The sequence below is a fragment of the Candidozyma pseudohaemuli genome, assembly GCF_003013735.1.
Source record: "Candidozyma pseudohaemuli strain B12108 chromosome Unknown scaffold00001, whole genome shotgun sequence".
Taxonomy (NCBI): Eukaryota; Fungi; Ascomycota; class Pichiomycetes; order Serinales; family Metschnikowiaceae; genus Candidozyma; species Candidozyma pseudohaemuli.
This window is the reverse complement of record NW_020194435.1, coordinates 2,257,957-2,270,038: the sequence shown is the minus strand read 5'-3', so window position 1 is coordinate 2,270,038 and position 12,082 is coordinate 2,257,957. Positions and strand designations below refer to the sequence as shown.

At 45.9% G+C, this 12,082-nt stretch overlaps 6 protein-coding genes across 6 annotated transcripts; 3 read left to right on the top strand and 3 right to left on the bottom strand.

The window, feature by feature from the left end:
• Positions 1-31: 31 nt before the first annotated feature.
• On the bottom strand, positions 32-889 carry C7M61_001016 (uncharacterized protein; the record flags this gene model as incomplete). Its single annotated transcript, XM_024856435.1, has 1 exon — positions 32-889. One exon carries the CDS (start codon positions 887-889, stop codon positions 32-34), a length of 858 nt encoding a protein of 285 aa, XP_024716034.1.
• Positions 890-1,632: 743 nt separating this feature from the next.
• C7M61_001015 (uncharacterized protein) lies at positions 1,633-2,775 on the bottom strand (the record flags this gene model as incomplete). The annotated part of the gene is made up of 1 exon (XM_024856434.1): positions 1,633-2,775. One exon carries the CDS (start codon positions 2,773-2,775, stop codon positions 1,633-1,635), a length of 1,143 nt encoding a protein of 380 aa, XP_024716033.1.
• A 719-nt stretch (positions 2,776-3,494) lies between these two features.
• C7M61_001014 (uncharacterized protein) lies at positions 3,495-4,637 on the top strand (the record flags this gene model as incomplete). The annotated part of the gene is made up of 1 exon (XM_024856433.1): positions 3,495-4,637. One exon carries the CDS (start codon positions 3,495-3,497, stop codon positions 4,635-4,637), a length of 1,143 nt encoding a protein of 380 aa, XP_024716032.1.
• A 186-nt stretch (positions 4,638-4,823) lies between these two features.
• On the top strand, positions 4,824-7,163 carry CDC53 (cullin; the record flags this gene model as incomplete). Its single annotated transcript, XM_024856432.1, has 1 exon — positions 4,824-7,163. The coding sequence occupies one exon, from the start codon at positions 4,824-4,826 to the stop codon at positions 7,161-7,163; it is 2,340 nt and encodes a 779-aa protein (XP_024716031.1).
• A 58-nt stretch (positions 7,164-7,221) lies between these two features.
• Positions 7,222-8,172, top strand: C7M61_001012 (WD40 repeat domain-containing protein; the record flags this gene model as incomplete). The annotated part of the gene is made up of 1 exon (XM_024856431.1): positions 7,222-8,172. The coding sequence occupies one exon, from the start codon at positions 7,222-7,224 to the stop codon at positions 8,170-8,172; it is 951 nt and encodes a 316-aa protein (XP_024716030.1).
• A 44-nt stretch (positions 8,173-8,216) lies between these two features.
• Positions 8,217-11,863, bottom strand: C7M61_001011 (uncharacterized protein; the record flags this gene model as incomplete). The annotated part of the gene is made up of 3 exons (XM_024856430.1): positions 8,217-8,221; positions 8,257-10,052; positions 10,728-11,863. The coding sequence occupies 3 exons, from the start codon at positions 11,861-11,863 to the stop codon at positions 8,217-8,219; spliced, it is 2,937 nt and encodes a 978-aa protein (XP_024716029.1).
• Between the last annotated feature and the right edge of the window lie 219 nt (positions 11,864-12,082).

The following is a 12,082-nucleotide window of genomic DNA, read 5'->3' as shown; positions in this document are numbered from 1 at the left end:
ACACATTATATTCTCGAACCAGTAATTTGTATTAACATAGACACCACGCACACATCGACGTTGAACCTTCATTGTCTGCGATCTTTATATCCTCTAGAGCCTCCGCACGAGGTGTGTTCACTAAAGCATTAGGTGAAGGCTCGTTGTTTATGATGTCAGGACTGTTTCTCGGCAAGAAAAGAGAACTTCCATTTTGCGCCGAAGTTTCTTCCATTATAGGCGAACCAGCAGGTGCTGGTGCATTATTCTGAGCTGTTTGACTCGATTGACGTCCTCCTGAGAACCAGTTTGTCCAAATAGGCTGACGAGGAGTTTCATCATTCGCTTGGTATGGATGTGCAAAATCGAGAGGAGCGTTGGGATCACTTTGACCATCCAGTGGCCTGAAGCGTGCTAATCGGTCCAGCATGTATTCAGAGAATGGGTCCATGAACAAACCAGAAGGTAGATCGGGACGCTCAACTTGCTCTGTGGGCTCAGGAGGGTCATGTCGACCATGGTTAACTTCGAAGTTTGGAGTTACGGAGTTAGAGACTTCTGAGCCGTATTGGTCTTCCACAATTGCACTCGAGCCGTAAATGGGGAACTCGTCTAGACTATGCACATGGCTGAGCTTGCCAGTGGATCTGATTTTTGTCAAATTTGCTGGAAGAGAGAGCCTGTGTGTTTGAATCTCCCTATGAGTTTTGAAATCAGGTAAAGTCTTCACTCGAAGCGGTGGAGAAGGTGCAAAGGAAAAGGCGCCAGAGTTACACTGCTCTTGGTATGCCCTTATGTGATCGAAGCCGCCTCTTTCGGGCAGAAAAGGAAATACGGTGTTCTCAACATGCTCTTTTGGCCGATCGCCTGGCAGCTCATTTTGTCCATCTTCTGGTGAACTCTCCAGCATGGTGTTTATAATATGGTATCGCCTTTGTGGCCTTGTACCAAAAGTCTACAGCCGTTTTGCAACCATTCTTGGACCCGTACACCATAGGGAGTTGGACAGGTACGGTCATTGTCGATGGCAGCGTTATAAGAGGGTATCAGAAATTGCAAGACAAAAGACCTAGTGGCATTTCATAATGTGCTAGAAATGCCTACGACGTTTGCGTTCACTGAATCCCACATCTTCTTGCTGTTCTCTTTGAACAAAGCTCTTGCCCGCATAAGTGATTATTCAGGGTGATGTTTAAGCAACGCCAACTTGAGCAACAGCAATTGCGTATGCAATTGAATGGAGTCCCTAGCCTTTCACATCACCGTCATGATTAAACTACAGACATGTAAATCATACCGTAGGCATGTATTGCTATGTACGGACATCTCGATGGGATCATAGTTTTTCAACTAAAGTTCCATTTGAGCGTCAGACTAGGCTGTCCAATTACTTGGATCTAGCTCTAACCTTCCGTCTCTTTCTCTTAAGTCTTCTAACTCTCTTCTTTCTCCACTTATCTCTCATAGTGAATAAATGGTCTGGAGGAAAAAAGAGAAATATGTGTAGGGCCGGTCGCGCTATATATGAGTCTGGCGACCGGTGACCGTCGTGCAATACTCACCGAATATGAGTGTCCTTAATGTGAGCGTAGCCCTTGTGTGACTGCTTTTTTCTCAGCATGCACGTGAACAAAATCACGAGCCCACAAAGGATCATTGTACACTCTCTTCAGATAACTGTTTCTCTAGACGAGCCAGTTCTTGATTCAATGCTTTGTGAAGATCGTCACGGAGTTGCTCAAGTCCACTGTGATCCACGATTCTATCAACGGTGTCGTGGGTCAAAAGGACCTGTTCATTCTCACTGTTATCCTCAGCTTTGACCTTAGCAAATGTAGCGTCAGCCAAATATGGAACGTCAAGTTTTGGGCAAGCTTGAAATGATAAATGCGTAGTATCAGCAGGCGTAGGATCCAATGACTGGTCACCCTCGGTTTCCAACAAGTAGCCCATGTTCTTCACGCCCATCAATGCCTTGACGTGACAATACAACCGATAAGCCAAATAGAAGCCCGGAACGTTGGGCATGACAGGAATAAGTGCAAGGGGTAATGAAATGGGGACGCCAATGGCACACCAAATCGCCCATTTGCGATGGTAACTGCTGTAAAGATCTCTGCATTTGTGCATCTGGGAGAGGATGGCCAGTGCCTCCTGAAACCTAGGATGGTAGAAGGGGATTGGTTTCAATTGATCAACAGAGACATTCTTCTCGCTCATATCACCTGTTACCAAAGTTTTTGGCATCTCTTTAAGGTGCTCCTCATTGATTTCTCGCACCATGACCTTCTTTGCTGGGAATGACTGAAGGCAACTTTCATCGTACGGGATCGTATTGAGAAGCTTGTTCGCCAACACAACCACTTTTTTGTTGATGGTAACGTTTGAAGCCTTAAGCTTGTCCCATCCCTTACGAGCCAACCCAGTGATCTTAGCCTCTGCGCGTACGTAAAGGGGAACTTTCTGGCTGCTATCTAGGAATGTCAGCTTATGGTTGCAAAATATATATGAGCGATGCGTAGTGATGGGGATCGAAACAATATAAAGGGATTCTGGGTCGAAGATAGGTTTCAGAGTCTTTGTAGACTCAGCTGCAGAATCCAGTTTCTGTTCAGAAGCCAAATATCTGATCTGGCCATCATGTGGGTACCATGGAGATAACGAGGTGTGGCCTCGAGATGCCCCATTCTTCTCGAGATGTTTGCAGGGTTCCACAAGTGACGTGAACCTTCTCACGTGAACACCATGGCTGAATAGAAGTGGTGATGCAGCCCTCTTGATTCCGGAAACAAGCATCAAGATGGTTGCTGAAGGGGCAAATGGCTATCGAACATTAGCAAGGCGATGTGGGGAAGTGTGCAGGAGGTTGCAACTTTACCTCGGGCAATTTGGGAGGGTCACATGGAAAGATTATGGTTGGAGTCATTTAAAAGAAGGGAATTGAAGACGAGAAAAATTTGTGGATTGATTAGAATGTAGAGAATTTCCTCTAGGGAATTGTCTCTGGAATTACGGGTTTAGCAGCCACAACAGTCATATGCCAGAGAAGACGCACAAGGCTGCCAACGGTTAACCGAGCCAATTGTGGTCGAGAAACAAAAAATCCAACTTCGCAACTTACTGGCGACATGTTCCTTACAAACTTAATAGGGAACAGAGACTTTAAGAATCATTTTCGAAGTTCCAGATTCCGAAGTGCCGCTTAGCCTCGCATCGTTATCACTCTTGCCCAATGCGGTACTGTAAGTAAACAAGCTCAAAAGCAGACCACCAAGGCAGGGAACATCCGATTCTTATGTCAAACATAGTTATATCAATCAAAAAAACATTTATCGAACCTTCAATTTAATATTACACAAGCCAATCGCCTTGCGCTGGGCTTGCTAACTAGGGTCCAAATAGTCGACCTGCATTGAGAAGCCGATTTGCTACATACCTCAGTGCAGAATTGCAATCATTTCGCTGCCTCACCCAGAACACAAAAGCAGGTCTTTCAGGTTCAACATACCCTTCCAATGTCTTCGGAGCGTCATTCGAATGCGAAGGCAGACCAAAACGGGAATTTCTATCCCTTGGATCCCGTTGCAGATACGCCTCTTCTGTTCTACTCACAAACGGCCGCTTTGGTACCAACTTACGTCTTGGACAGACTAGCGCAAGCTCACCACAGGGAGCAGAACAACACGAATGTCAACAACGGCCAGGCCGATATCTCACATACGCTAAGAGCTCAGCATCAGAACAAATGGGACGACGAAGAGCAATACCAACTGTTTGCTAACGACCCGTTTGTGAAGTCAATTGGCGGCAATTGGAGCAATTTCATCAAAACCGTCAGAATGCCCGAGGTATACCCGCCTGACCGTATGGACGAGGTTTCCACCCTAGCCGAAAGAGCCGACTTCAATGAACCTTGGGGAGGAGACGAAAGACTTCGGCTTGCTCTCTTGGGTGCATCCTCCAATGACTCCGTTACAGACATAGAGAAGTCACCAGGCCTATTTGGCAAGATGTTCCACAAGAATACGCAGAAACCAGACGAAAAGGTTCGACATAGGTCACAGGCTGGCTACTGGATGTCGGATGAGAAACGAGCAATACTTGTGCCCACGTTGAAGAGGATCTTTATCAACAACCCATTGGTGCCACTTCTCTTGCGAATCCTCATCCTTATCTTCTGTGTCACCTCCTTGGCCCTCGCTTGTACCATTTACGTCAACTCAAACAAAAAGTACGAGGACTTTGAGGTTCCACAGCAGGCTGGCACAATCATGGCAATTGTGGTGAACTGCTTTGCTGTGGTTTACGTTGTCTACATCGCATACGACGAGTATTCAGGAAAACCAATGGGATTGCGTAATCCACTGGGCAAGATGAAGCTTATTATGTTAGACTTGTTCTTCATCATCTTCTCGTCTGCGAATCTCTCGTTAGCATTCAACTCGATCACAGACCGAGAGTGGGTTTGCCATGACTCAAATTCAGATGTCCTCAAAGAAATGGGCATCTTCTATCCTCCGGTTTCGTCACTATGTCGTAGGCAAAAGGCGCTTACATCGTTCTTGATACTAGCGCTCTTTATGTGGGTGCTCACCTTCACGATATCCATCATTCGTGTGGTAGAGAGGGTCACTGTCGGTGAATCGAGAACAGAATAGAGTAATAAAATTGAATTGGGTTTAGCAATAAAATATAAAATTCAGTAAAAAGTCGTGGTTGCATTTCAGTAGGACTCAGTCGCCTAACACCACCTCCTGCATCCTCCACCTACCACAATCGCAACAGGTCTATCTCAGATTCACCAAGATTCTTCTTCTCTCTACTTCCTACAATACTCACCCAACATGTCGTCACCGCAAACTTTACCAATAGCAGGTGACTTAGATGCAACGTGGAATTTCATTGAGCCTGGTCTTGAGTTTATCCTCGGTGCCCAGGGGGACCAGGGCGTCACATCCAGGATGTATATGAACTGCTACACAGCAGTGTACAACTACTGTGCCAACAAGTCTCGAAACCTGAATGTGTCTGTTTTCAGTAAATCTGGTAAAGACAAGACCACCTATTCTTTGACTGGCGCAGAGATCTACAACAAGCTACAAGACTACCTAATCAACTTCATCACCACTTTACAGAAGGAGCCACACGAGCTGTTTTTGGAGTTTTACGTGAGAAAATGGAAGCGTTTTACGATTGGAGCTGGCTACATGAATAATGTGTTTGATTACATGAACAGATACTGGGTCCAGAAGGAGCGCTCTGATGGCAGGAGAGATATCTTCGATGTCAATACGTTGGCATTGCTCCAATGGAAGTACCACATGTTTAACAACAACGCCGATAAGATAATGCATGAAGTACTTGACTTGATAGAGAGGCAGAGGAATAATGAGATCGTTGATACAAATGTTATATCTGTGGCTGTTAGATCCATGGTTGATTTGGGCATCGACACCAATGATTTGAAGAAGACAAACATGTTGGTGTACACAAAGCACTTCGAGATGGATTTCATGTCCAGAACGGCAGACTATTATCGTAAGGAAAGCGAGAACTTCCTTTCACTGCATAACGTCGTCGACTATATGATGAAGTGCGAGAGCAGGTTGTCCGAAGAAATCTCCAGATCGAACAACTACTTAGAAGAGCGCAGTAAAAGGCAATTACTTGAGGTGTTACATGTGGTGTTGATCAGAGATCACGCCAACGAGATGTACGACCAGTTTTTGAAGTTGCTTGAACAAAACGAGATCGACCATATACTGCGGATGTACAAGTTGTTGTCGAAGGTGCCCAGTACTTTGCAGCCTTTGGCAGACAGCTTGGAGAGCCACATCAAGGTCGAAGCTGCAAAAGCAATCGAAGAGCTCAAGTCTTCGGCTGAGCCCACAGGCGCTCCACCACCAGAGGAAAGAACAAAGAGATCTTCACAAGGTCTTATTTCTCCAAAGGTTTACATCCACACGTTGATTCTGGTCTACATGAAGTTCAACGATGTGGTTTTTAATGCATTTAAGAAGGATCCGCTTTTCATTAAAGCTCTTGACTCGGCATGTCGTCACTTCGTTAATATCAATGTCATCGCCACACCCAACCCAAAGAGCGCAAGCAAGACGCCCGAGTTGTTGGCAAAGTATGCAGACAGCTTCTTGAAGGCAACCTCCAAGGAGGCAGATGTTGCCAACATGACCGCAGACAACTTGGCTCTCATGTTGAAGTACATTGACAACAAGGATGTCTTCGAAAATAACTACCGCCGTTTACTCGCAAAGAGATTGATCAACGGTAACACCAAATCAGATGAACTAGAAGAAGGCATGTTGCAAAGGTTACAAGAGGGCAACTCGATGGAATTCACCTCCAAGATTAGCAAGATGTTCCAAGACATGAAGTCGCTGGAGGACTTGAAGATGAAGATAAGAGATATCCTCGGAGATCGTGCCGTGGTGAACGACTTTACGCCATTGATTTTAGCTCAAAGCATGTGGCCCTTCCACCACATTGAGGACTACAAGCTTAAGGTCGCACCCGAATTAGAGGACACGATCAAATCCGTTGAAGAGGAGTACACAAGCAAGCATAACGGTAGGGAATTGCAGTGGCTTTGGAATCACGGTAAGAGTGAGATTAAAGCGAACTTGTCAAGAAAGGGCAAGCCACCCTTCATTTTCACCGTCACTAATGTGCAATTAATGATCATCCTAGCTTTCAACAAGAACACCACATACTCCTACGCTGAGCTTCATGAGATTGTGGGAGTGGCAAAGCATGTCTTCGAGGCACACTTGACTCCACTCGTCAAGTTCAAGTTGCTTGAACAGCTGCCCAATACACCACTGGAGTTTAGCTCGCCTACCACAACATTCACCATTGTCAACGAATACAAATCCAAGAAGTTGAAAGTCAACTTCGTCAGCACGATCAAGAGTGAGCAGAAGCAGGAAGACGACGACACCAACAAGGAGATTGACGAGTCGAGAAAGAACTACCTTACCGCTAGCATTGTGAGAATCATGAAGGCAAGGAAGACCATGAAGCACAACGAGTTGGTGAACGAGGTGTTGCTTCAAGCACAATCTCGATTCAAAGCAAAGCTTATTGATCTCAAGAGAGCCATTGAGTACTTGTTGGAGAAGGAATACATAGCACGGTGCGATGGTGACTCTTATGAGTACCTCGCCTAGATATAATGCACGTAATGTCTATATAATGAGATGCGCACCTATGCTGTAATACAACATGATGTCAACTCACTTAGTCAAAAACGGCGGACTGGGAAATGTACTATATAATGAAGCCATTGTTTTCTCGGGCCATGAGGGAGCTGTTCTCACGGCCCAGTTCAGTCCCTCAGGTGATAATATAGCCTCTGGAGGCATGGATCGAGATATCTTGCTTTGGAAGCTTCCCATAGATCCTGAAGAAGAACTACCGAATTATGGTGTTTTACAAGGCCATAAGGGGGCTATAACATCTTTGAGATGGACGCTGGAGTATGGATTGCTTTCTGGCTCCTCAGACACGACAGTGGCATTCTGGGACGCCGAGACAGGAACCAAGAAGCGAGTAGGCAAGAGCCACTCTGCGATCGTGAATGATTGTGCTTACAAAAGTCAATTGGGGTTCTCTGTGGGTGATGACGGGGACGCAATTGTTTGGGATGAGAGGGAGAAGAACGAAGTGCACAAGTTCCAGCTGGAGTACCCTCTATTGGCTTGTGAGGCATCTCAGGACACTATCTATGTGAGTGGAATTGACTCCTACATCAGAGCATACGATTTGAAAACGAGAAAACTTGCTTGGAAGACCCAAGCATTTCAGGCCCCAACGACTTCGTTGGCACTCAGTCATGATGGCAACATGCTTGCAGCCAGATCAATGGATGGTGAGATTAGGCTAGTCAGCACGAAGAGTCTCATGACAGAGGGAATAAGCAGGGTTGGTAAAGCATACGATGGAAGCGTTGGTGGATCGCAAAAACATCTTGTTAGAGTTGCATTTTCGGCGGATGATAGTCTACTAGGTCTGGGATCGGAGGACCCCACGACCGTGGTTTGGGGAAGCGCTTCTCGGCGAATGGTCCACAAGCTCAATGATCACGGGAAGGCAGTGTTGGATGTGGACTTCCACCCAACCGAGAAAATCATGTTGACAGCTTCTGCGGACTCTACTTTGGTGTTGCGAGAGCTTTAATCTATTGCCTGAACTGAACCCTTCTTCGCTTGGACTTTGCAACTTTAGGCTCTGCATGAACACGCTTCGGCTGTGAATCTATACTGAGAAGCTCTTTGTTCGATTGAGCTTTAGTCGGCTTCTGTTGCTTCATACTGTTGAGCTTATCTAGGTTATCTTGAGTAAAGAGCCTCATGGTCCAGTCGTGATGAGTAATGCCATTGCGGTTGGAAACTGTCATGATGTGTGATTTGAGAGAGACTTCATCCGGTTCGTCAACGAAACGAAGTCTGGTGTGCTCATCATGAGCAGGAATAGAGAATGGAGCGTGCTCCATCTCATGGGTCTTGGTCAGCAAAAAGTCATGCTTCAAGATAAATTTCTGCATGTCTTTGTCATCTATCATTTCATGGCTTGAACTTTCACTATCGACTTGAGCTCTGCGCTTATAGATTTCCTCCTCTAGGGTGCCACGCAAAACAAGAGTTTCGACGAAGACCTCTTGAGTTTGCCCAATTCTATGAGCACGCTTTATTGCTTGAGCCTCCTTAGACCTGTGCCAAACTGGGGATATAAAATATACTCGTGTCGCTGAGATGACGGTCAAACCATGTGCTGCAAGGCGAAGGTCCATGATTAATACAATACCACCATCGAGATCAGCATCATGGCGATCGAAGTCTGTGAGATTGTTCGACCGTTGACTAGCCCCAATGAATGTAGCATATAAAATATACTCTACTCCGATGATATCGAGAAACTCAGATAGGTAGTATGCGGAGTCCTCATACTCGAAGAACACAATGGATTTGAGTCCAGACCTTTGGTTTTCCACTAAACGTGTAGCGAGGTAAGAAAGCTTTGATGATGCCGTTCCAGCGATTGAAGCTTCTTTGATATTGCACACTCTTTCAGAATACCCATTGGCCGTTAGCAGCGACCTCACATCTCGAGCTCTTGCAACATTTTGTTTGCTTCTCAGTATTTCAGCTTCCGAATCGATTTTGGAGTCAATCAAGTTTGAATGCGAAATGGCTTCGGCTTCTGAGGAGCCTGTGTGACGTTTACGAGATTTATCCTCTTTCTGCTCAGCTTCCAACCAATAGCGTTCCCAAAACGGCCCGGATATCTCCCTCAATCTCGTTTCGACCTTCTCCTTATCTGTTATGTCTAGAAACCTATTCTTGTAGTAGAAGTTCTGCAAGGCAGCAAGGTGTGGTGCACCAAAAAGTGAAGTTGACTCCCCTAAGACCATACCAAAGTGATTAACAAATTGTGATGGGACACCCTCAACATAGTATAGCATTTCGTGAAGAGCAGCGGCTGTACGCCATCTTTGATTGTGCAAAGCTTCCAATGAGGCCTCCATAGATTTCTGGAGAAGCTCTCTATCGAAGGAGGAGTGATAATGATCACCAGCTGCTGTCTTCTTTTTAAGACAGTGGTCGGCAATTTTGCATAAAGTTTCCACATCTTGCTGTTTGAAACCAGTCCAGTAAAAGGTCGCTAACTGGAGATTGTTCACTAACTTTCTTAGCTGTTGGTGATTGGAAGCTTCAAACATATAATCAGAACCCTCACGTTCAGAGGACACGGCGTTAACGGCAAGAACGGCAGTGAATAGATTAATTGCAAGCTTATTTTGATAAGATGGATCTATGAAGACAGCTTCGTGATGAAGCTGAGGCAATTTCAAATCCTTCTCCACATCCGAAAGTCCGTGACGGACCAAAAGCACGTTCAATAGGTGTCTTAAACTGCTTTCCGTACTAAAATTTGCAGCCGTCAAATTGCGAACGAGAATGGAGCCCCAAAGCCGAGGTTGGCTGTAATAAGGCTCGATCTTGAAGAAGCTCGAAACAAGATTACCCACACGAGCTAAATCGTCTTTGACACTGAAGCTGCTTTTTACAGTATATTTTCTCTTTTTGCTCGGACTAGCGGTTACGGGCTCCTCTTCATTCATGTGGAGATTCGTTAGTCCGGAAGTGGGTGTTCCGGTAACTGCCCAAACCCTCTCACACAGTAAAGCCTTACAATCGGAGCTGAGACTTGAAGTTCGCAGACCCATGGAGTGCCCTTCGTCAATTATAAGCCGTTTCCAGTGTATCTTTCTCAATATGCTTTCCTCTGGTCGGCTCCATTTTTGAAACAGCGGGATTGTCATCACCACAAGATCATATTGGATTAGCTCCTGTGGTGAGGAGGGTAGATTATTCGTGTATGAGGAACTCTCTGTCGTCATGTGCTCCTGAAAGCGGTCAGAAACAAAAAGAGACCTGAGAAAGTTTGGCAGAAGATGTTTGACCATCTCGCTGTGCCACTGATGAAAGAGATTCTCTGGCACTATGACCAAGGTTGTGCTACAGAGATATAACACACGAAACCGATCTTCCATGACAATGGCATGCCGTGCTCGGAGTCCAAGCTGGTTCTGGGCGATATGAAGGGGTAGCTTGAAAAAACCAGGACGATATGTTAGCTTTTCCACTACTGAATCCGGAAGATCGTCCTTGAAGAATTTCCATGGAAGTGAATTCTGAGATATTGAGTCTCGGCAAATTTCCCAAAGCGACTTCATCCCATGAGAAAGATCAATAGGGCGTTCATTTACGGTGCCGTCCAAGCCTTGATCGTCGTGAAGAATTGCATCTTCGGGAATAGTTGAGAATTGGTGCTTCGTTAAACATATCAAGGAAAGGCAAATGAGTGTTTTTCCGAGACCCATATTCTCCGCTAGGATACCACCCCTAGGGAGAAGGAATGTGTCGGGTAACTTGTGGAAGTCCATATCGAAGATGTCAACGAAGTAAGTATCTCCACGTGGAGACACCACTTTTCTATAATTGGGAACAACTTCCCTTTGCCGTAGCAGCTCCTTCTCGTACATCTTGCACACTGAATTGAGCTGGAAGGGATACAAGGTGGATACTACTCCCCTAATGGGAAATTGATCTCTGTAGTAGCAATTGACAAGGCCCTTTATCGTTTCCTCAGAAGAAGGAATTTCACATGGGGGAACAAACTTGTCATCTTTATAGCTTGTGAGGTCAGGAGGCGTGATGCCATCGTACACTCTCTTGACCACTGTTTCCAACAAAGGTTGCAGCCCTAAAGAAGGTGTGCCGCAGAATTGACCATCCAACCACCTTTGGATGTGAAATGCCTCGTGCTGGCTCACAGGCTTGGTGCTTCTGCCTGTCAATGGCACAATGGCACGTCTGTGCCGCAGTTGACCATGCCATGATTCGGCAGTAAAGTCCACCACCTCACGCAAAACCAGCCAATTCAGTCTATAGATTCGTTTCAAGCGGGTGTCCAGGGCGAGTCGGCTTCTCCACAGCTTGACAAACCGGGCCCCTTCGATATCGTTGGGTACACAGTATAGCCTGACTGTGTAGACGGCTGGGGAAATGCAGTGGGAGACTCTGGCCAACCCATCAAGCTCAGGCAAGCTGGCTCTTTTATAGGTAGCCACAAAGAATCTGTGCCGTAGAAGCAGACTGAGAGCACGGATATGAGTGCTTGCCAGATTTCCAACACAGGTTTCCAAGAACCAGGGATCCACCCATTTCCACCTCGACTGGCCAGTGGCCATTCCCTCGTAGCCATATTGTAGACTATCTAGTCCAGTCACTAGTAGTGTTCCAACCGCTAGTAGGCCATCCAAGTCACCACAGATTCGACACACCTGTTGGGTTTCCAGGACCATCACAGAACAGTAGTGCACCAGGCATGCAGATGTGAGATGCGACAGATGAGATAAGAGAGGACCCTGTCAGTGTTCAGTACCCCGAAGGCCCGACGGGGATGACTTTTATAGAAACAGGGATTACTCGAGAGCGATGATTAAAAAAATCAATTTTAAGTGTTATCTCATTATCGAAGTGGAATTCTTCACTTTTGTGCCTGGTGCCCATTTGAGTGTAGT